This window comes from Erythranthe guttata, chromosome 8 (assembly GCF_056151865.1).
Source record: "Erythranthe guttata isolate IM_541 chromosome 8, IM_541, whole genome shotgun sequence".
Taxonomy (NCBI): Eukaryota; Viridiplantae; Streptophyta; class Magnoliopsida; order Lamiales; family Phrymaceae; genus Erythranthe; species Erythranthe guttata.
In genome coordinates, this window is record NC_142540.1 from 1,685,871 (window position 1) to 1,707,598 (window position 21,728).

The window sequence follows — 21,728 nt, forward strand, 5'->3', positions numbered from 1 at the left end:
GTCCCCCTAGTTTACCATTTTTTCCAAAATTTGGAACTATATTACATCATGGACCATTCATATGTCTTTCATCCAAATAGCCAATTACGTGGTTTGTTATTGTGCCTACCAAATTAAACATAAATCTTCGGTTACTCAGACAAATTAATAACCCTTTATTAAATTGTACAAATCTGATTTTGCTTTTATAATATTAAATAAACTTCTCCAAACTTTGAGATTATTTTAATTAATTAATATTTTCTTTTCCAAGAAAGCAAAGCAAAATTTTCCATGGCTGCGAAGAGAGTGTTTCTTCCACTAATCACAGCGTTTCTTCTGTTAAAACTCGCCGCCGCCGCCTGCTCTAATGGAGCCTGCAACCAGGTGTATATATATATATATATATATATATATTTTTTTTTTTTTTTTTTTTGATATAATTTTTATGTAATGAATCAATTTAATTTTGTTTTTTTTTTCTTCTAATTGTTTTGATATATGATCAGTGTGTGTGTTACTGTGTGTTTCTCATACTTATATGTAGGTGGGGGATGACTGTTCGTCGGATGCGGATTGCGGGTCGGGTATGTACTGCTTTACTTGCCGACCCGAATTTGATGGCTCCAAATGTGTTCGTTCAACCGCCACAAACCAGTTCACCATAGTGGTCTCTCTCTCTCTCTCTCTCTCTCTCTCTCTCTCTCTCTCTCTCTCTCTCTCTCTCTCTCTCTCATACACACACACATTGATTTTTTTCCTAATTCAATTTTAGACATATACGTGTCTATTGACAATTTGATAAATTTTCATACTCGATTTCGAACAACACGAATATAAATTTTTCGACATTGTGGGGTTGTTGGGACCATTAATAGAATGTGAGTTATTAATGAGAATAGAATTTAGGAGAAACTAATCAACTTTGCCTCTAGTACAGAGGGTCCCACTACTAGCATTTTGTAGTGGGCCCCACTACTAGGTGTCGTAACTCGAACGTTTTGCTGATTAGAGAGAATGGTACGACAAGCTTCTCTCTAACTTAGGTTACTCTTTCGATTTTCGTCTATTTATGTGTTTCGTTATTCCAATGCCAAGCAAAACGAATTTTGGTTTGGTAGTTTTGTCACACCTCAATTTGAACTTTTGTATACACCTCGTCAAAATATAATCTTAACTAGCTCGTATATTGTTGTGATTATTGCACATGTACAGAATAACTCTCTTCCGTTCAACAAATACGCGTTTTTGACAACACATAACGCTTTCGCCATAGAAGATGGAGTCCCGAGACTTACTTTCACCAATCAAGAAGACAGCATCACTCAACAACTCAATGTACGTTCATTTTGTAAATTACTCGATCCCCAAATTAAATTCATTTCATCCATATTTACATTTACATTTCATGACGAAAATTCACTCCTTATTAGAACGGCGTTCGTGCCTTGATGCTCGATACATACGACTTCGAACAAGACATATGGTTGTGCCACTCTTTCGGAGGCCAATGCCACGACTACACCAAATTTGTAACTATAATTCTTTTTTTTTTTTGTATACTTATATTGTACTTATATTTATTGGTTTTTTTTATTTGTTGCATTAAATTTGACGAAATTTAAACGAACGTGCATTGATGAGCAGGAACCTGCGATAAACACATTGAAAGAAATCGAAGCGTTCTTGTCTAAAAATCCGTCAGAAATTGTGACGTTGATTTTGGAAGACTACGTCAAAACAACGAACGGATTGACAAACGTTTTCACAAAAGCAGGTCTAATGAAATATTGGTTCCCATTGTCGAAAATGCCAAAAACTAACGGCCAGGATTGGCCGTTAGTTAGCGACATGGTAGCCAATAATCAACGGCTACTCGTTTTCACTTCCGTAAAATCCAAGGAAAGTAGTGAAGGGATTGCTTATCAGTGGAATTACATGGTCGAAAATCAATGTAAGTTAATCTTATTTTTCTTTTAATTTTTTTTTTAATTATTGGAATTGATAAATAATATAATTTTGTAATAATTAATGATTTTTTTTTTTTTTTTTAATTATTAGATGGGGATGATGGAATGAAGGCAGGAGATTGTATCAATAGGGGAGAGTCTTCAGTGCTTAATGACACAACAAAATCATTGGTTTTGGTTAATTATTTCGGGACAATTCCGATTAAGCCGATTGCATGTGTTCAGAATTCCGGTGACCTTTCCGACATGTTGCGGACGTGTTACGGTGCCGCTGGTAATCGGTGGGCTAATTTTGTCGCCGTTGATTTTTATAAGGTCATTAATATTCATACTAGTATTTTTATTATTTATTTATTTATTATTTTTTTTTTCGTTAATAATATTTTTTGGTAATTCGGGCAGAGGAGTGAGGGAGGGGGGACATTTGAAGCGACAGACATGTTAAATGGGGGACTCTTGTGTGGATGCAACGATGTTCATTCATGTACTGTAAGTTCTATTTCGGAATCCTAATTTCTTAATTTTATTCCATTTATTTTCGAATTGGAATTATTATTTTCGGAAAAGAAAAAAGTTCAGTTTTTTTTTTTTAAATGAAAAACTAATTCCAATTTCGTAAAAATAAAAAAGTCGAAAACACCCGGCATCATTATTTCGAAATGAAATAATATTTTTTTTTCCGAAATCCGATTCGAAAATCGAAATTGATTCCAGATATTTATTCACCTACTATATAAAATACATAAAAAAAAATTAATAATATTATAAATATAACATTCGGGCTTTATAAGCCCATAATGGACAAATTGGAATAAGCCCATGACATCCGATTATTATTTTAGGCCCTATTTTAAGCCCATAATGGAAGAAGAAAATGTTTTCTTTCATGGACTAATCAGTAAATTTTTTATTTTAGTTTATTTTATTTTTATTTCTATAAGCATAATAGTAAATAGTAATACTTTATTATGTTTCATATTATATTTTCTTGAAATAACTGAAATTGATTAGAGTTTGTTTGATTAATTCCTGCAGCCAGGTTCCAACTGTAGATCCCCAAAATGACATCTTCCATGGCTAAACCGAGTCGACTCACCACTATCGTCTTCACGAAATTTCGTGCATTTTCGTAATGAGTTGAATTTCGAAATATAATTTTCTTTCGGAAAATAATGAAACGAAAAAATAAATAAAACTATAACGACGTTGGTAGGTAAATTTCTTTCATTTGTTCAACTATACTCGGTATTTGTTTCAAAGAATCATGAAAAATACTTACGAATGAGTGGTTTTCGGGATGAAACACTATAAATATTCTTTCTTTAAAAATTATTTACTGGGTGAAAGGCTAATAAAAGTAGGGCAAATTACGACAATCTCCCGATGTACACTCAATTTACAAAACAATCCTCATGTTCGGATACTTACAACTACCCTGTTCAACTATGTATTGTCTAACGAAAAAATTATTTATTCGGTAAGTAAATTTGACACCGTAAAAATGGACGTATATAACAATATATAACTACCGAGGTGGCTGTAATTATCCAAATAAACCGAGAGTTTCGTAATTTTAGCATATCTACATAAAAGTGTAAAACCCCACAACAAGTTGACTTCCAATTATTTTGGTTTTTTTGATGGCGAACATATAAAATTATTATTCTTATTAAAGTAATAAAAAAAATCCTAAAAAAGTTGAATTTATATGATATGACAGGTCGTGTTAATAGTATAGTGCCATGAAATAATTTATAATAATGGATTGTGTCAATGTGGGATGGATGGATGTCCCGCTGTTTTGTAATGAACAATATGCTTCAAAGTACAACATACGATTTCAATAAATAATTGTTTCTTTAAAGAAAAAAGAAAAAAAACATAATTGAGATATATATATGAATTTATTTATTTCAATTTTTCTTTGGAAAGTAACTTGGAATCGTATAATTTAAACATGTTTTCACTAACGAATAAACAATTGAGATTATCATGGGGACTGATAAAGATGATGAAGTTGAAAATACTACTCTAAAGCCTGTTTCTCGGACTGAAGCAACTTTACGGAATATTTTTTTTTGTTGAGCAACGACAACAGTATGCCGAACGTTCTTGCTATATTAAGAAAAGTGAAGGATGTGATTTAATGTGATATTGTCAACTTCAACGAGAAACAAAAGAAAATCAAATCATATAATGTAAGTCTTTCTATATCTATCATAAACGTAAGATACCATGTATTTTTTTTTTGTTTAGCACATTGTCTCTGAATCAGAACTGAAAAAAAAATTATTAAACTAAATTACTGATTTATCGGGTATTAATTTATCGAATTTATATAATTGTTGCAAGTGTAAAAGAAAGTGCAAAGATCTTACTTTATCTATATGCTATAGTTTTATGTGGGCCCATACAACTAACCAATTACCTAACCTCGATTAGTGGGCCACCAATTTTGTATTAAAATATTAAGTTATCCAAAGCCCAATTTATTGACACCATTGCCCTGGAATTTTATTTTAGTCAAGCCCAATCATGGAGGATTATTTTATGTGGCTGTACTTGATTTTTTAATTTTTTTTATTATATATATATATATATATATATATATATATATATATATATATATATATATATATATATATATATATATATATATATCTTCAATTTTACTTACAATACATACAATATGGTTTTACAATAATTATGCCTTATTTATTCTTTTTTTTTTATAACTTTTCCTTTGGGCATTTGGTATATGCTTAGTAACATGGTTCCATATATAATAGGTTCATATCTTGATTTAATGATGGTCCTGGTTGTTTTTTATTTTAAATTTGATGTATCAAATTGAGATAATAGAAAAATAATCAAGAATTTGCTAAAAAAAGGTGGTATGGAAACATTTCTTGTTTATTTTTCTTAATTTTTTTTATGGGTGGGAAGCATGTGATTAGGTGGATTTTTGTGGCATCTAACACATGCTACGGATCCTAAGATCTGTTAAAACTTAAAACTAACCAAAAAATTATTTATAAGAAAATATAAATTATCAAAATTTATTTAGTACAAAAAAATATATCAACAAATTATATAAATACATATATTGCACCAAATTAAAATAAACAAGTAATTGTTTGCTAATGGGGCTCATGATATAAAGATGCAACCATGCAGAACTAAAGTACGCCAATTAATACCTAGACAACAATCTCTCTCTCTCTCTCTCTCTCTCTCTCTCTCTCTCTCTCTCTCTCTCTCTCTCTCTCTCTCTCTCTCTCTCTCACACACTAATCACTATCATGATTTTCCGTAAGATTCTGCTAACACAACTAATTATGTACTAAATTAATATATTTCATTCTCTAAAATAATAATAATAATAATAATAAATTTTATTTGGCCATCTAACATTCCATTTCTTGTTATGAGGCCCTTGTCAAAGTATCATTTCGAACTCTTCATTGTCCTATTCTTATATTTCATATTGCAGAGTTAAATTGTTAATTAATTAATTAATTCCCCAAAAACATATCCGATATATAAATATTAAATAATTAATCCTACTAACAACTTATTAAACTTTCATATGAAATCATCATTCAACATACTACCAGAGTCATACCAACTGAAATCCCATCGGAATCAAACGATTTACCTCACAAAAAACATAACAACGGCCAAAATCGAACGTCTTGGATCAAATAAAAACTCTGTCTCAATCGTGTATGGATAATCGTTGCTTCATATTGCTCGTTATTTTATTTTAATATGGCGAAATCTGAACAGTCAAATTGGCTGGCCTTTCTGAAATGTATATTTCAAATAAAGTGGTCATTTAACGTTGTCAATTCAACAGTCGATTTAATTCCGTCGCAATTTACGCGTCGTTGGTGTCAATTTTAATATGAAAAGGAAAGAATCATTATTATGTAAAACCACATAAGTGAAAGGTCATAATCAAAACATACATCAAACCGAGCTTTATATGAACTATGTTGTATTACTTTCATATATAAGGATTATGTATATTCCAAGTTATCACCATCCACATTGAGAATTAATAGCTGGCTCATTCTAAACAACAAACCCCTAAATTGTAGTACACACACACACACACACATAATTATTAGAACATCATTTTCAATTTTAATTTTTTCAATTTTTTATTTTTAATTTTCAATTTTAATTTATTTTAGGTCCCCTACTTTATCGGACGCAATTAAATAGATTGTCAGATAGAGTCTGAGAGATAAGACAAATAAATGTGCATGTAAGGGTGCTTTCATTCTTTGCCTCCATAATAAAAGATATATACAATAATATCCATCTCAAATTTCATACCCCAAATCCCAAACCAAACATAAATTGCACAAAGATAAACTTTTTGATAATGCATATTCAATACAATGAATTTGATGCATGCAAAGATAGAGAAATTTGATCATTATTTAGCTAAAAACACACGAAACAATCAGGTCCGTTCCTAAGAATTTGGGGGGTTTAGGCGAGGTTTAATGACGACTAAAACCGAACCATTCTTAACATAGACTATCAAACTGAGTACACTTTTCATCATTGAAAAATCATTCGTTTTGCATTCTAAGCTGCAAAAGCACTTATCAAGTTCGTGAAATCGCTTTTTATTAACATAGGTAATTTTAAACTAATACGGTCCGGGGCCTTTGACAACCGTCTTCGTCGCCTATAGTCATAACCAGCACCGGGAACAATATCATCAAAGAGAAGGAAAAACGAATAATTGGACATAAATTTCGAGTTTACTTCTTCTCTTTTATGATTAAAAGGGAAAAAGAAATGTGGGGATAGGGGTGAATGTGGGTGGGTAGAAGTCAATTGTCAATGTATCGTACCGAGGACGATTACGATACTCCCACGAGGGGGTAACATGCACTTCGGGCTCGTGCACAAAGTTTTTCTTTTAATTTTTTTTTTAAAAAAAATTGAATTATGTGACACAAGAGGGGGGTGAAAGCCCCACAATGCAAGAGGGGCTAAAATTCATGCTTATTGTGGCCAAGCAGTCACCGGATCACATGGTCCTTGCACCTTCTTTTTTGACATATGTGATCTACTTGAGAAGTTGAAGAGGGAAAATTTAAAAAAGTTGATAAGATAAATATATAAATCAATTATAAAATAAAATAAATAATAATAATAATAATAATAAAAGAAGTGTGTTATTTTATTATGTATATATGGTGGCAAATGGGGTGAGATTGAAAGATACAATGGCAAAGACAAAAAGTAAAGGGGAAAAAAAAAGAGAGCATCAAACAAAGACTGCAATGGGGGGACCTTATTCACACATGGGGTGGGGTGCATTTCAATTTTTTTACTTTTTTTCATTTATTTATTTATTTTATTTTTTAATTTTTAATTTTTGGTATTTCTCTTTTGAGTTATTGATTTTGTGAAGTGGTAGCCAACCTAAAGCTAAGATTCTTTAGCAATATGTTGGTTGGAGGAGCACACCCTTTTGGGCATGCTTGTACCTTCTCTTGATGATCTAAATCTTTTAAATTACTCCATCCATTTAATTTTTATTTTTTTTACAAATACATTAAGAAAATCATTTCATATAATTGGATCTTAGGAAAATATATGTAATAAAGACTAATGTTTGAGGGAGTTTAACTAATAAAGATGGGGATAAGACTAAAAACGAATGTACTTAGAGCATCAGCGAAATTCTGAAGTGGTAGTATATAATATAAAAAAAATCTTTAAAACAACAAAAAAAAATTAAAATAAGAATATATAGATGAATAATTCTCTATATATTCTAGTTCATTCTAATGATAATTAACAGCAAATAAATTTTCTTTCATTGGAATAATTGTAGCTTTTGAAAAGAAAAGAAAAAAAAGTTACTTTAAACAACATAGTTGTATGAATGAGTAGTCAGTCTCTTTTGGATAGCTAATAATTAAGACATCATTAGCTTTTAAACTTTGAAATTATCTATATATCAAAACCTAACAAAACAACTCACACCCATTGGCCACCCAATTTTCAATATTATGTTCTTATATAAAGGTATTGAGATGCTACACCTGGTCTTATACATATATGAAGTTATCGAGTAGTTTTTTAACCACTGATGTAGATAAATAACAACACACTGAGCCCACATATACATGAGTGTGTGCTTATGTGCAGATCATCGATTAATAATTATCCAATGTATAACGAAATCTTACCCAATTTATTTCACCGGGTGTATCATCGCATAACCGTTTTTCTTTCCACCAGTCAGAAGTTTACTCGAAATGCGTGTCCATGCAAAGAAAAGTTACACAAATAGTCAGAAAAAATAATTTATTATTCTTTTCAGAACACTTGAAATCATATCATATAATATTAATTAATCAACAATATAAAATTGATAAAACCTTACCACTTAAGCATTGAGATTCTGAACCCTTAAATCATATTAATAAAAAAATAAAATAATATTAAAATTGTGAATAAAGTATCCCAATAATAGTTGAAACCTCATAAACGACATACAGATTCTTTTCCAGATCACTGTCCGCCAAACTAAACCTCAATTCTCTCTTTATTAAAATTTTAAAGTGTTTTTTTTTATTATTGAATATTAAAAAATAAAAAAGAATTTCATACATACAAACCCACATCAAAATGTTTCAACATTACGTAATGGTACATCCATTACTTCATAAATTCCATAAAACCATTTGACCCCCCACCCCCCGCCCCCGCCCCCGCCCCCCACGAACTGCAATTTCCTGCAACATGTCCCCAACCCTGTTTTCCTTGTTTCCCATGACAACATTTACTTACATTTTATTTTCTTTTTAAATTCCCCTAGTTAGTTATTGGTATATATTATCTTCGAAAATATCTACATGCAATGACAATCTTTTTTTTTTTCCAATATAAAAAAAATTGCAATTAGATTTGCGACTGTTCAACTAGATAAAAAAGATAGGAAAAAGAAACACAAAAAAATCAGCAAGTTTAGTATTATAACGAACGATCTCGAATCAAATATTAAGCACCTTGGATGATGTTCAACATAAATTCGAGACGTTTTGTAAAACGGGGTAAAATGGACATTACATGGGATATTTTGCATGGAGTTATTGTCTCGTTGTTTGTCACATAAAACTTGGATCAAATTGAAATATCTCTTCTTCAATCAATTTCTCAATTGGTCTCGTAGATGACCAGGTCTATACTATGCTATATCGGACAGATCTTTACCAATAAATAACACACATACACATATTGGCAGGGGTGGAACCAGGATTAGAAAGTAGGGGAGGCTGACTAAAATTTTGGGGTTCGGGGCAACGCCCCGAAAAAAAATTTAGGTTCGCAAAACATTGAAAAAATAGGTTTATACTGCGAAAAAAATTACGACACATATCTATAATATCATATATATCTATAATTTATATAAAATTATGGAGAATAAACAAAAAATTTAAGGTTAAGACACATATTTACAAAATCTTTGGGGGGGCCAAAAGTAATATTCAAAAAATATTAGGTCAAAATAGCTAAAAAAAATTTTTTTTTTTTCTTGGGGGGTCAACTGCCCCCCCCCTGGTACCGCCACTGCATATTGGTGAGTATGTCAACTGTAAAATCCACCTGGTGTAACCTTCACCGAGTATATTGTAGAAATAACTTAAATGACCATTGCAAAACAAACCCAATGGAATTTGTACATCCGATCACTCCCAACAACAAACGAAGCTATAGTGTCAATTATAATAAGCATCGATTTGATTTTTTTAAAAAGATTTATCGTCCCAAAACGACATTAAAAGTAGTAAGTAATATGCAATGGTTGATTTCATGGTCATCTTCAACCCTATGGTTTGTGAACCCACACCCAATCAGGTGTGAATTCGGGTATTAATTATTGCAAATTAGCTTGTGCGGGGGAAAAAGCCAATGTTTTGAAAACCGGACCGGACATTGAACCGGCTAGTCAACTGGGTCACGGTCGAACCGGTTCAACCGGGGTCCAACCGGGTTTTTGAATATTTTTTATTTTAAATTATTTGTGAATAATTATAATATTATTATCTTTTAAAAAATATAATTTAATAAATTTATTCATCATAAAAATTCAATACAATAACATTAAACTAATTTTGAATTAATTTATTGAACATCTAAAAAAAGAAATAATTTAATTAACTAAATTTATTAATATATTTAAATAGTTTTTATTTATACCTAATTCTGTTTTTTTTTTCATATATCATTAATTCCTCTCTCTCTTACGCAACACAGACACATCACAAACTCCAAAGCACCCCAGCCACCTACCCCACGCCAAATTCTTTTTCTTTTCCTCCTCCATCTCGTCTTCTTCTTTCTTCCACCATTGTAGAACTTATATCCAGATCGGAGCAACAGCCCTTCGTCTATTTCAGCGGCAAACTTGACTGACTTTTCTCTTTTTCTTCTTCCTCTATCATCTTGCATATCAGATCTATATACATTTTTTTTAAACTCAGCCAGATCTATAAATTAATTGTCTTAAAATTTCAGTTAGTGACGAAACCCGGGTTTTTTCTGGTTCGGGATATTCCGGTTCAACCGACGGTTTTTCGGGTCTTTCGCCTTCCGACCGGTTTTTTGGAGCATCCGAGTTTTCATGCTTAACCGGACCGGACTGGCTTCCGGTTCCCGGTTGAACCGGTCGGACCGGCCGGTCCGGTCCGGTTTTAAAAACATTGGAAAAAGCTACAACGGAAGGTTCCACAAATAAGATCTTGACACATCAAGCAAGACCTATAAGCAATTAACTAAACGCCAAATTACAAATTACAGTCATTCTGAAGTAAGATCAAATTACGAAAAAAAATCCTTATTATTTAGGTAATTATAAGCACCTCCTCAAATATGTATTATTTAATAAAAAATCCCTTCTTCAAAACCAAAAAAATAGACGTGTAGGACAATATATACCGGAGGTGTGATAGTAGTCACCCAAATAGAAAAGATTTTTTTCGTAATCTGACATTTAGTGAGTACGTACGTCCGTAATTTGTCCTTAAATTTAATGCAATGTAGACTTTTAGCAAAAAAAAAAAAATTGCCGGTCTAAAATTTAACCAGACAATGAATTAACTGTGGTATACTGACTTACTGTATCCGTTTGCCGGCCTCTCTTACTCCAATAGTAAATAAATACAAAGTGCAAAAGGAAGCGGCGGTTGACGGAGGAGCAGAGGCTGCAACTTGGCCGGCTGTTTGTTTGATTATTTAATCCCCACCACCACCACCACCACCACCACCACCACCACCACCACCACCGCAGTAAATAAATAAATAAATAAATATAAAAAAATCATAAAATTTAACCCTGCAAGTGTATAGCAGCAGCAGCAGGGGTAGCAACAGTCATTTATGGGGACCATCCCCACGAAAAAAAAATAAAAAATTGACAGTTAGCTAAATATATAAGCTATCTTTCCGGTACTCTTTCATTTAATTTTTATTTATTTAATGATGTGATCAGATAAACAAGACAGGTTACTGAATGCATTGGGACTCTTTATCTTTTCTTGATCTTTCAATTTTCCCCATTCATTTTTCTTACATCTGATAAGACTTCATTGAATATTATCTTGTCTTATTTCCCTAATTTATTAATTATTAAATATACTAACTTATTTTAATGGAAAAAATCACAGATATTATTGTCTATACAGCACGAAAACTTTAATTTATTAACGTGTGTTCGATACTTGCCAAACAGACTATGCATCATTTTATAATTTCTAAAAAAATTAGAAATCATGTTTCGATAGCAAATTTTAAATATTTTTATTGATTCCTTAATTTAATAAATAACCCTATACATGTTTTCCTGTGAAACATGGGACTTTTATTAGATTTGACACCCCCCTATATTTACTTTAATTGTTAAAAAACTTAGCATGCCACTTTTACATAACAAAAACTTAATAAATCAAAGAATTTTTTAACAATGAATTAGTAATACTCTAAAACCCCAAAATTCAATTACGAGGTCAAACCCGTGGATGGGAACAAATATCAGAGAACCATGAAAATTAAATAATAAATAAATAAATAAATAAATAATATGGGAAAGAAAGAGACAAAAGACAATCAAATATATATATACATATATTTTCAGTGAATAAAAACGAGTGCACGTGGATGCATCTCCCACACGTGCAGTCAATCATCAGAGGCCCATGTTTCTACTACCCCCGGTCACTTTCAATTACGCACGTACGCAATAAATAATAATATTTTAAAGTTTTAACAGTACGCTTACTCCCAAGCAGTTACCTGTTACTTCACACATATTATTCTTTGGGGGAAACCAAACCCTAAATTGAACCGTATAGGATAAGTGCATTGTCACACCTTCTTGATATATATGTTTTCGTGGACTTTATTTTATTTATTCTTATGTCATTTCCCTCTGATCTGATGTGAGTCACAATTATTTTTATTATTAATGTGATTTTATATATATTTTTTTTAAATCTAAAATTAATATTACATTAATTATTTTATTCAAATCACAATTATTAGCCCAACCAAATACTAATATCTCAAATTCGATACATATTTGATTTTGATCTAACGACACTCTGATACTATGTTAAATGACCAGCATAACTAACTAACAGTTTAATTAAGCTATTATTGAAATGCAACAGTGGGGGATCATCGCAAACTTTGACCCCACGAAGAGCGAACGGAGACTTATCTTATTTGTCAAAAGACCCACACAAAATTGAACACGTACTCAAAAATCGAATCAAGAAATTAAATTCAGCATTTATTTTCGTATCTAGTTGCATATAATAATTAGGCCTCCATCATCTTTGCAATGGTGTATATTAATCCTAAAAATATACAATGTCCCAAAAATAAATAAATAAATAAATAAAGTTGAATAATAAAGACGAGGTATTTGGTGGAGTCCGTCGGCTAGAACTTGGTGTATATCTAGAATGGCATATTTATATATATATATATATATATATATATTTGAAATGGAAGAAAGACATTATTATTGAATCGATAATGCAAGTAATATAGGGATGGAGGGGGGAAATGTGATTGCAATAATTCCAAAGGAAAAATAATTGTGGGGGGTGGGGTGGGGGTGGGGGTGGCCGGGTGGGGGTGGGGGGTGGGAAGAAGTAAAGAGGGGGGGTTGGGGTTGGGTAGCAACTTTAGCAAAAAAGCAGAAAAGAACAAAATGGAGGCCCTCGTGCACCTCTGGAGTTTTTGATTGTATTATGTATACCTACATACACCCACACGCAATTAATGAAGCACAAACTTCTCCACTTAAGCTCTTCTGCATGTGTGCGTGTGGGTATTAGTAGACATTCCTCCCCTCTCTCTCTCTCTCTCTCTCTCTCTCTCTCTCTCACACACACACACACATATATACACACACACATATACACACACACGCACACACATATACACACACATCCCTTATATCCACACCTGTGCGATTCCACTCATACATACATCCCCATCTTTTTCTTCTGCCCCACTATACATATTTACGAAAATTTTGAATAACATTTATTTAATTTTTATATATTTTCAATCCCCTAATTAATTCGTGTACGTACCTGTCGGCAATATCCCTTTTATTGGTTTCTCTAAAACAACTGACCTCAATAAAATTATTATCACACATTTAATCAATCACGCTATGATTATTCACCAAAACTAATAATTCCATTTGATTTTCCTAATATTTATTTTAAAAAAAAAAAATTATCATGATACTTGATGGATGATATGCAGCACTAGTTAACCATTTATTGAATTCCAATTAAAAAAATGGAAATAAATAAAAGAGGGAGAGATTAAGAGTTAATTAGCTTGATTAGAAAATGGGTTAGAGAAAAGGGTAACAGTGGCAGTAGTGTCAAATCCCTATCGAAGGATCGGATCTCCACAAAGGATCCACATTTCTCTTCAAGTCATTTTCAGACCTACCTTTTGTTCCACCCTATGACAAAAACCCATCACAATCGTCACCTTAATTCTCTAAGGGCTCTTTTGGTTGATGTGATAAAGGGTGATTGACAGATTAGTCACCCCTAATCCGGCATTTGGTGCGAATGATATAAACCCGGTATTGATACAAGGCCCGGTATCCAATCACCCAAATGAGTGATAATTTATCCCACCTCAATAGGTGTGATTAAATTATCCAATGAGGACAATATTACTGAAAATACAAAAAAGCCCCCAAATAAAGCCTCATGAGATCCATCAAATTACAATTTTCAAAAAGCATATTATAAAAAAAATATTTTTTACATTATGTCATATTTTTTTTTTTTACATTACATAGCTGCTAAAGTCAAATTTTTATTTTTTACATTAAATCGAAAAAAGCATGTTTTTTAAAAACTATGAAAATAAAAAATTATAAATTTGTATCCCAAAGCCTAGAATAATAGAATATTATAATTACGAATTACACTAATTATTGAGAAGGGGTGCATGATAAATTGTGATTGTTTCTTTTAAACATTTTTATGAGTCAATGAAATTAATTTTACCAAGGGTTGTTTTGTAAATTCAAGAATAATCAATCATAATCATTATAACCAAACATCAATTTAAGTTATTCAGTATTAATAATCCCTCATACCAAATGTGATTTTTTTCCTACTAAATAGTGGTGAATAGTGCAATAATCAATATCAATCATGTGTTTATAATCTCATCCTATCAACCAAAAGAGCCCTAAGTCAATAAACAATCAATATGAGATGAAATATTATGTTAAATTACCACACTAACCCTGTTTTACGCCTCTATATTACATTGTTCACCCTAATTCCTACCGACTGATGATGATATTATAATTGAATTCATAATGAGAGGACTACTCATTAGTCAAGCATGCAGACTTTTCTGTACGGCCTCTCCATTTTTTTTTTTTTTTTTTTTTTTTTGCATGGCTTGCTTATATCCCTCACAATCAAATGTATAACCACCATCCATATCTCTCTATCTAATAATAATCATTATAATAATAATAATAACTTCTTTAATTTTTTATTATTATTATTATTATTATTATTATTGATTAAAGTGCCCAAATTAAATGTGCATACATACCCACAGCCACTTGAACCTCTCTGCATATAAAGCAAGTATGTATAACCATGTTCACATGGAGGATATGGATTGATTTGGTCAAAGCAGTCAACCAAACATTATTACGCTAAAAAAAAAAATCTGACATTATAATAATTATCAACGAATTTCCCTAATATTAGTCTACCAAATTTATGAGGCAAGATTTTCTATTAGAGTGGGCTAAACTTTTGTGATTTTTAACATACACTAAGCAAATATTAGTTTTTAATTAAAATACCATAAATTGAAGTCATCTAAGTTGTAACCCAAAATTTAAATTAGATTGAAAGACAATGTTTGGAATGGTTTTGGGAGTTATTTTCATTTCATTAATATGGTTTGAAGGAATAATTTGTTTATCATTTGAGATTAGACAAAATACATCGTAACAGTTAAATCATGTGTTAAAGTTGTTTGAAAAAAGGTATTTTAAAAAAAAGAATTTGATAAATAAAGTGATGTTCGTTGTTTTTAGAATGAAGACAGTGCTTTCGGAGAAATTGTTTTCGGATTTTTTTTTTTTTTGAAAAGCCAAAAAACCACGAATTTTATCCGGAAGCGAAAAAAAGTGAAACGGAAAAAGAACCAAACATTAATTACGTAGTCTTATTTCAAATAATTTGATGTGATTAGCATATATGTTTAACTTTGTTTTATTTAATATATAACTATATAATTCTGCCAAAAAGAATCCAATCATAAATCATGCTCAGTGGAACGCCATTAACTAGCATTAAAAAAAAACAAAAAAAAAAAGGCCCTATTTTAATTTCCCCTGTATTTGTTTATAGTCTCTCACACCCTGGCACAAGGCTCCAAAAATGAAATGAAATTTAGGGATTTGAGGAAAGATTAGAACATGGGCAACTATTGGATACCAAAAGTTCAAAGATTTCAAACAGTCCAAAAGTCAAATTTCACGGGAGAACTTACTACTGGGAACTATAACCCTATATACATTTATACATATATATATATTTCAATCTAATAAAAGTACACAAAGACTATGACTTGTTAAGTTCTATTTCAATAACCAAGAACATATCTCTAGTGACTTTTGTTATTTCTTTCTCTCTCTCTCTAAAACTCTCTCTCTCTCTCTAACTATTTTGTAATTTCAGGATGTACAGATCTATTGACACACATGTGAACCACATAGTCCCAGTGCTTTGTTCTAACTAGGGTGGCGTGCATGTGCTCTCTCTCTCTCTCTCTCTCTCTCTCTCTCTCTCTCTCTACTGCCTATGAAAATTCTAATTAACATCAGTCAAACATAGTTTTCCTATCTAATCTTTAAACACTTTCAACACAAGATTTAAATAATTAACCTAATGATTAAGAATGACAGCTACTAATCTTATTTAAAAAAAAAAATTAAGTAGATTCCAGCTGAACCATTATTTTTTTTTTAATTGAAAAACAATGCTCAACTGGTTTTCAGCATGCAAGTATCAAGATTTTAGTAAATTTAATTTCTTTACTGTGCCTTAAAAATAAAATAATTTCCTTCAGGGTTTTTTTTAATTCTAGGTCCTATCCTTCTAGTGTGCATGGTTTTGGCGTATTAGGCTCCTCTCTCTCTCTCTCTCTCTCTCTCTCTATCTATCTACTCTCTCTCTCTCTCTCTCTCTCTACACATATTGATTTCATGAGGTCTATATAAACACCCGCACGAGCACATGAACAGCCAATACAAACTAGAGCAAGAAACCCCCCATAACTTTCAGAGCTCTCACTTTCTCCTTTCCCCCTTTCCCCATTTCCCCATTCTCTCCTCGAATCAATGGCTGGTCTGGCTGTTATCCTAGGGGTATTTTGGGGATTCTGCATCCTAAGTGTTGCCTTGCTGAGATGGAATGAAGTCAGGTACAGGAAGAAAGGCTTGCCTCCTGGTACCATGGGTTGGCCAATTTTTGGTGAAACTACTGAGTTTCTCAAACAAGGCCCTGCCTTTATGAAAAACCAGAGATCAAGGTATAATTACTCTCTCTCTCTCTCTCTCTCTCTCTCTCTCTCTCTCTCTCTCTCTCTCACTACATTTCTTACAACTATTTTTAGTTTAAAAAAAAAATATCTTTTTAACAGAGTATTTTTTTCTTACAGGTTTGGGAATTTCTTTAAGTCACATATACTAGGGTGTCCAACAATAGTATCAATGGATCCAGAGCTGAACAGATATATATTAATGAATGAAGCAAAAGGGCTTGTACCTGGTTATCCGCAGTCAATGTTGGATATCTTGGGCAAATGCAACATTGCAGCTATCCATGGCTCTGCACACAAACACATGAGAGGTGCACTCCTTGCCCTCATTAGCCCAACCATGATTAAAGATCAACTCCTGCCGAAAATCGACGATTTCATGAGGTCCCATTTAAACGATTGGGATAACAAAGTTATCGACATTCAAGACAAAACCAAAGAGGTTTACATTTTTCAAATATACATACATAGATCTAATCAATTCAAATTCAAATTCAAACAACCATGTATAGTGTAATATATATGCTTACTACTACTCTGTTCTCAGATGGCGTTTCTATCGTCGTTCAGACAAATAGCAAGCAAAGAAGCTATGTCGATATCGGAGAATTTCATGCCGGAATTCTTTAAACTAGTGCTTGGAACTCTCTCGCTGCCTATCAACCTTCCCAGCACAAATTACCACCGGGGTTTTCAGGTAAAATTTCTTCGCCGCGTATTCGTACAATTCAAATAATCTCGAATACCCGAAAAGCTAATTGATGTAAAATGCATCACAGGCAAGACAAAACATCACAAGCTTGTTGAGGAAGCTAGTGGAAGAAAGACGAGCTTCCGGTGAAAATCAACACGATATGCTTAGTCTTCTAGTCGACGAAAATAGTAAATATAAATTGAATAACGAAGAAATGATCGACTTGATCATTACAATCTTGTATTCCGGTTACGAAACCGTTTCGACTACTTCTATGATGGCTGTCAAGTATCTACATGATCATCCCAAAGTGCTTGAAGAACTAAGGGTGAGTCGAAAATTCGAGTTCGTAAAAGTATGATTAGTGCACCAATACTGAATAAATCTAATTCGATTTTTTTTTTTTTTTTGCAGAAAGAACATATGGCAATACGAGAGAGAAAGAAGCCTGAGGATCCTATTGATTACAATGACTACAAGTCAATGAGATTCACACGTGCGGTGAGTATCGATTAAACGCTTGTTCTGAAACAAAATTTTATTTACTGCTATCAAAAAAGGTTTGAAGCTAATGGACTTGAGTTATTATTATTACAGGTCATATTTGAGACATCAAGACTTGCTACAATAGTCAACGGTGTCTTGAGAAAAACAACCAGAGATATGGAAATAAATGGTGAGCACAATTCTCTTACCATTTTATTACATATTCATCTCATGCTTTTCACAATTTCAAGAAACCAGAATTTACTGCCTCAATTTATATACATAAACATATACATATATATAATATATTATATATATATAAGAGCAATCATAGAGAAAGAGATGAAATTTGTAAATGGGCCCTACCCTATCACAAATCCACATGGAAAACCTACCATTCCAGCACAAAGACATTCGATTCATGACCCATCTGTGGTGCAAAGGAATTATTTTGTCTATGGTTTCGGATAAGTGTTCATTTTCCAATCAGTCACACAAACATTATTCCTTTGTCAAATCCCCGAGAAACTATAACGCAATAATAAAACTCGTTAATCCAACAATAAAACTCGTTTTTTTCGGGCCGAATGTACGAGGTTGTAGTAAACGAATAACGAGCACGTATTAGTTTTCGCTAACCTCATGGTTAATTTCACTTTTACAGGATATCTAGTTCCGAAAGGGTGGAGAATTTACGTGTATACGAGGGAGGTGAATTACGACCCACGCCTTTATCCCGATCCATTTACATTCAATCCGTGGAGATGGCTGGTGAGCACACACAGCCTCTTAAATCTAAATTAGCATTAACGAATGAGTGGATTAGTCATTAACTACACAACGATTAATCGCTAATTAACCCGATTAATGTTTATTTCTAAATTGCAGGAGAAGGGCATAGAAAATCAACACCATTTCATGATATTTGGAGGGGGAACTAGACAATGCCCGGGAAAGGAACTCGGACTGGCCGAAATATCGACGTTTCTTCATTATTTCGTGACGAAATACAAATGGGAAGAAGTAGGTGGAGATAAGCTGATGAAATTCCCAAGGGTGGAAGCGCCTAATGGACTTCGAATTAGGGTTTCTGCTCACTAACCACACCCAATCAAACAGTGTACAGATGTGGGGAAGAAGAAGATTAAAAGGAATTAATTAACCTAAAAGCAGAGATCGGAGTAGGTTTTTTGAATGTACAAAAACAAATATTCACCTAACACATGCATTAGAGAATCGAATGCCCATTTTTTCTAGGGTAGAAGAACTTGCTGTGTAAATAAAATATAAATAATCAGCGGTTTATTTTTGCCTGAAATGAAATTTTTACCGTTCAGCGACGATTGGGTACGGCGGAGTGAGGGTTTTACAGTGGTGAATCGTAGATCTGCAATATAATTTAATATGTTAAATAATCGGTAATTAAGTGATTCACAGATGAAATTTACACGATAATTAGTCAGTAGAAAGAGACAATTGAGAAGAAATTGAGGGGGAGAAAAATTTACAGCAAGGTATGAGAAGAAGAAGCTCAATTTTAACAATTTTTACTGCGGGTAATTCCATTCTTCCTCTCCGATACCGATTTCCGCCATTAACAGACCTCGGCGAATCTTTGTAGCTCATAAATTTACGCGGGGTAATTGGCGCTCCGGGCTATTTCAGCTGATTAAAGTATTGAAAGATAATAAAACGATTTTAATTCAAACAATTAGAGTTGAATATCAAAATTATTTACTCAACATATATTAATTTGAAATTGATAAATTATAACCATCCGTGTATGATCAAATTACGAAAAAATACCTCATATTTAGATAATTTACAATCACACCTCAGCTATAGATATTTTTACACGTCCACCTTTCCGCTGTTAAATTTAATAGAATCTTCTAAATTATATGTAATGTTCTCAATTTTGTACCTGTTGTATCCCATTCGAGGTCAGAAACTACATTTTTCTACAAAACGAGTACAAATTAGAGAACATTCCACGAAATCTAGAGAGTTATTTTGATCTGACACCATAAGGGTGGACAAATTAGAGAACATTCCACGAAATCTAGAGAGTTATTTTGATCTGACACCATAAGGGTGGACGTGTAAGAAAATTCATAATTGAGGAGTAATTGCAACTATTCAAACAGTAGAGATTTTTTCGTAATTTGACCATACCTCAGAGATGGTTGTAATTTACCCTAATTTGAAATTGATTAACATTACAATTTCAATGTTTTAAACACATAAAAACTTGCACGATAAATCGATGTGGGACTGATATTTTCCAACTAAGAAGAAGCACAACTTCTCGAGAGCAAGGTACAAATAAATGTTATTCATTTTGATAGTGTTTTTGAAGAAAATGAAATTAATGTTGAAAGTTTACCAAGACGACCAACATTTAAGAAACTATTCTTAGAGGTAGAACTAATATTTTTGAGAAATATTCTATGAAAGAAAAAAGATTCTGTCAAAAATCAAACCGGAAACAAACAATGGGTCGATTTTGGTAATTTCCAAGAGGTGGGGGGGTACTTTTCATAATTTTACCTAAGTTCAAGGGGTTTTTGTAATTTATCCAAATTATTAATAGTGACACTATAGAATACTGAAATGATTTGTGCAGGCACAAATTAAACATTCAGGCACATTTTTTACCATTTCTCAAAAAATAAAAGGTAAAAAACTCAAAAACTCTCTCTACCCTTTCGATTTTCTTTCGCAAAGCCCGTGCAAATCGTCAACAGATCGGAGGTAATTTTTACGTTTTTACGATCCTCTTGTTATGTAGATTACGAATCCGAAAAAAAAAACGAAAAAAATCGGACTTTTGCCTGCTCGTGTGAATTTATGCGAGCACTTGGCAAGTGCTCGCGTAAATTCACGCGAGCAGGCCTTGTTAAATTTTTTTTTTTTTTTTAATTGCTCGTGTGATTTCACACGAACAGAGACGTTCTGCTCGTGTGATTTCACACGAGCATATCTTCTCTGTTCGTGTGAAATCACACGAGTGGGTTAAAAAAAAAAAAAATTGTTAATGTGCTCACGTGAATTTACGCGAGCACTTGCCAAGTGCTCGCGTAAATTCACACGAGCACTTGCCAAGTGCTCGCGTAAATTCACACGAGCACATGAATAAAAAAAGTCCGATTTTGTGCATATGAATAGTACAAAAGGTAAATAGTTATGGTAAAAAGGTAAAAAATCATAGTAAAAAAGTGCATGAATGTTTAATTTGGCCTGCGTATATCATTACCCTATAGAATATGGTGCAAAGTGCAAACGTACTACTATGCAAAGTGCAAACGTACTACTATAATTTCATCACCACATAGGCGTTTTTAATTGACCAATGAAAACGTTTTTTTATTTTTCAGCAAACAATTAAGTCACATTTAATTATCATAATGGTACTTATTTATTTAATATGTCAGTTTCAAAAA

General features: G+C 32.4%; 2 protein-coding genes and 1 long non-coding RNA gene across 3 annotated transcripts; 2 read left to right on the forward strand and 1 right to left on the reverse strand.

The window, feature by feature from the left end:
- The first annotated feature begins 69 nt into the window (after positions 1 to 69).
- On the forward strand, positions 70 to 3,167 carry LOC105975402 (PI-PLC X domain-containing protein At5g67130). Its single transcript, XM_013000604.2, has 9 exons — positions 70 to 165; positions 261 to 366; positions 527 to 649; positions 1,195 to 1,317; positions 1,413 to 1,511; positions 1,627 to 1,933; positions 2,041 to 2,264; positions 2,352 to 2,438; positions 2,985 to 3,167. The coding sequence occupies exons 2-9, from the start codon at positions 274 to 276 to the stop codon at positions 3,012 to 3,014; spliced, it is 1,086 nt and encodes a 361-aa protein (XP_012856058.2). The 5' UTR covers positions 70 to 165; positions 261 to 273; the 3' UTR covers positions 3,015 to 3,167.
- A 10,632-nt stretch (positions 3,168 to 13,799) lies between these two features.
- Positions 13,800 to 19,936, reverse strand: LOC105971558 (uncharacterized). The gene is made up of 4 exons (XR_016033046.1): positions 19,794 to 19,936; positions 19,616 to 19,672; positions 17,333 to 17,463; positions 13,800 to 13,977 (listed from the first exon to the last, which is right to left on the reverse strand). It is a non-coding gene; the product is annotated as an uncharacterized LOC105971558 (long non-coding RNA).
- Positions 16,761 to 19,603, forward strand: LOC105971548 (cytochrome P450 85A1). The gene is made up of 8 exons (XM_012996403.2): positions 16,761 to 17,096; positions 17,226 to 17,547; positions 17,653 to 17,802; positions 17,885 to 18,127; positions 18,214 to 18,300; positions 18,397 to 18,475; positions 18,950 to 19,056; positions 19,174 to 19,603. Exons 1-8 carry the CDS (start codon positions 16,906 to 16,908, stop codon positions 19,384 to 19,386), a joined length of 1,392 nt encoding a protein of 463 aa, XP_012851857.1. The 5' UTR covers positions 16,761 to 16,905; the 3' UTR covers positions 19,387 to 19,603.
- Positions 19,937 to 21,728: the final 1,792 nt, after the last annotated feature.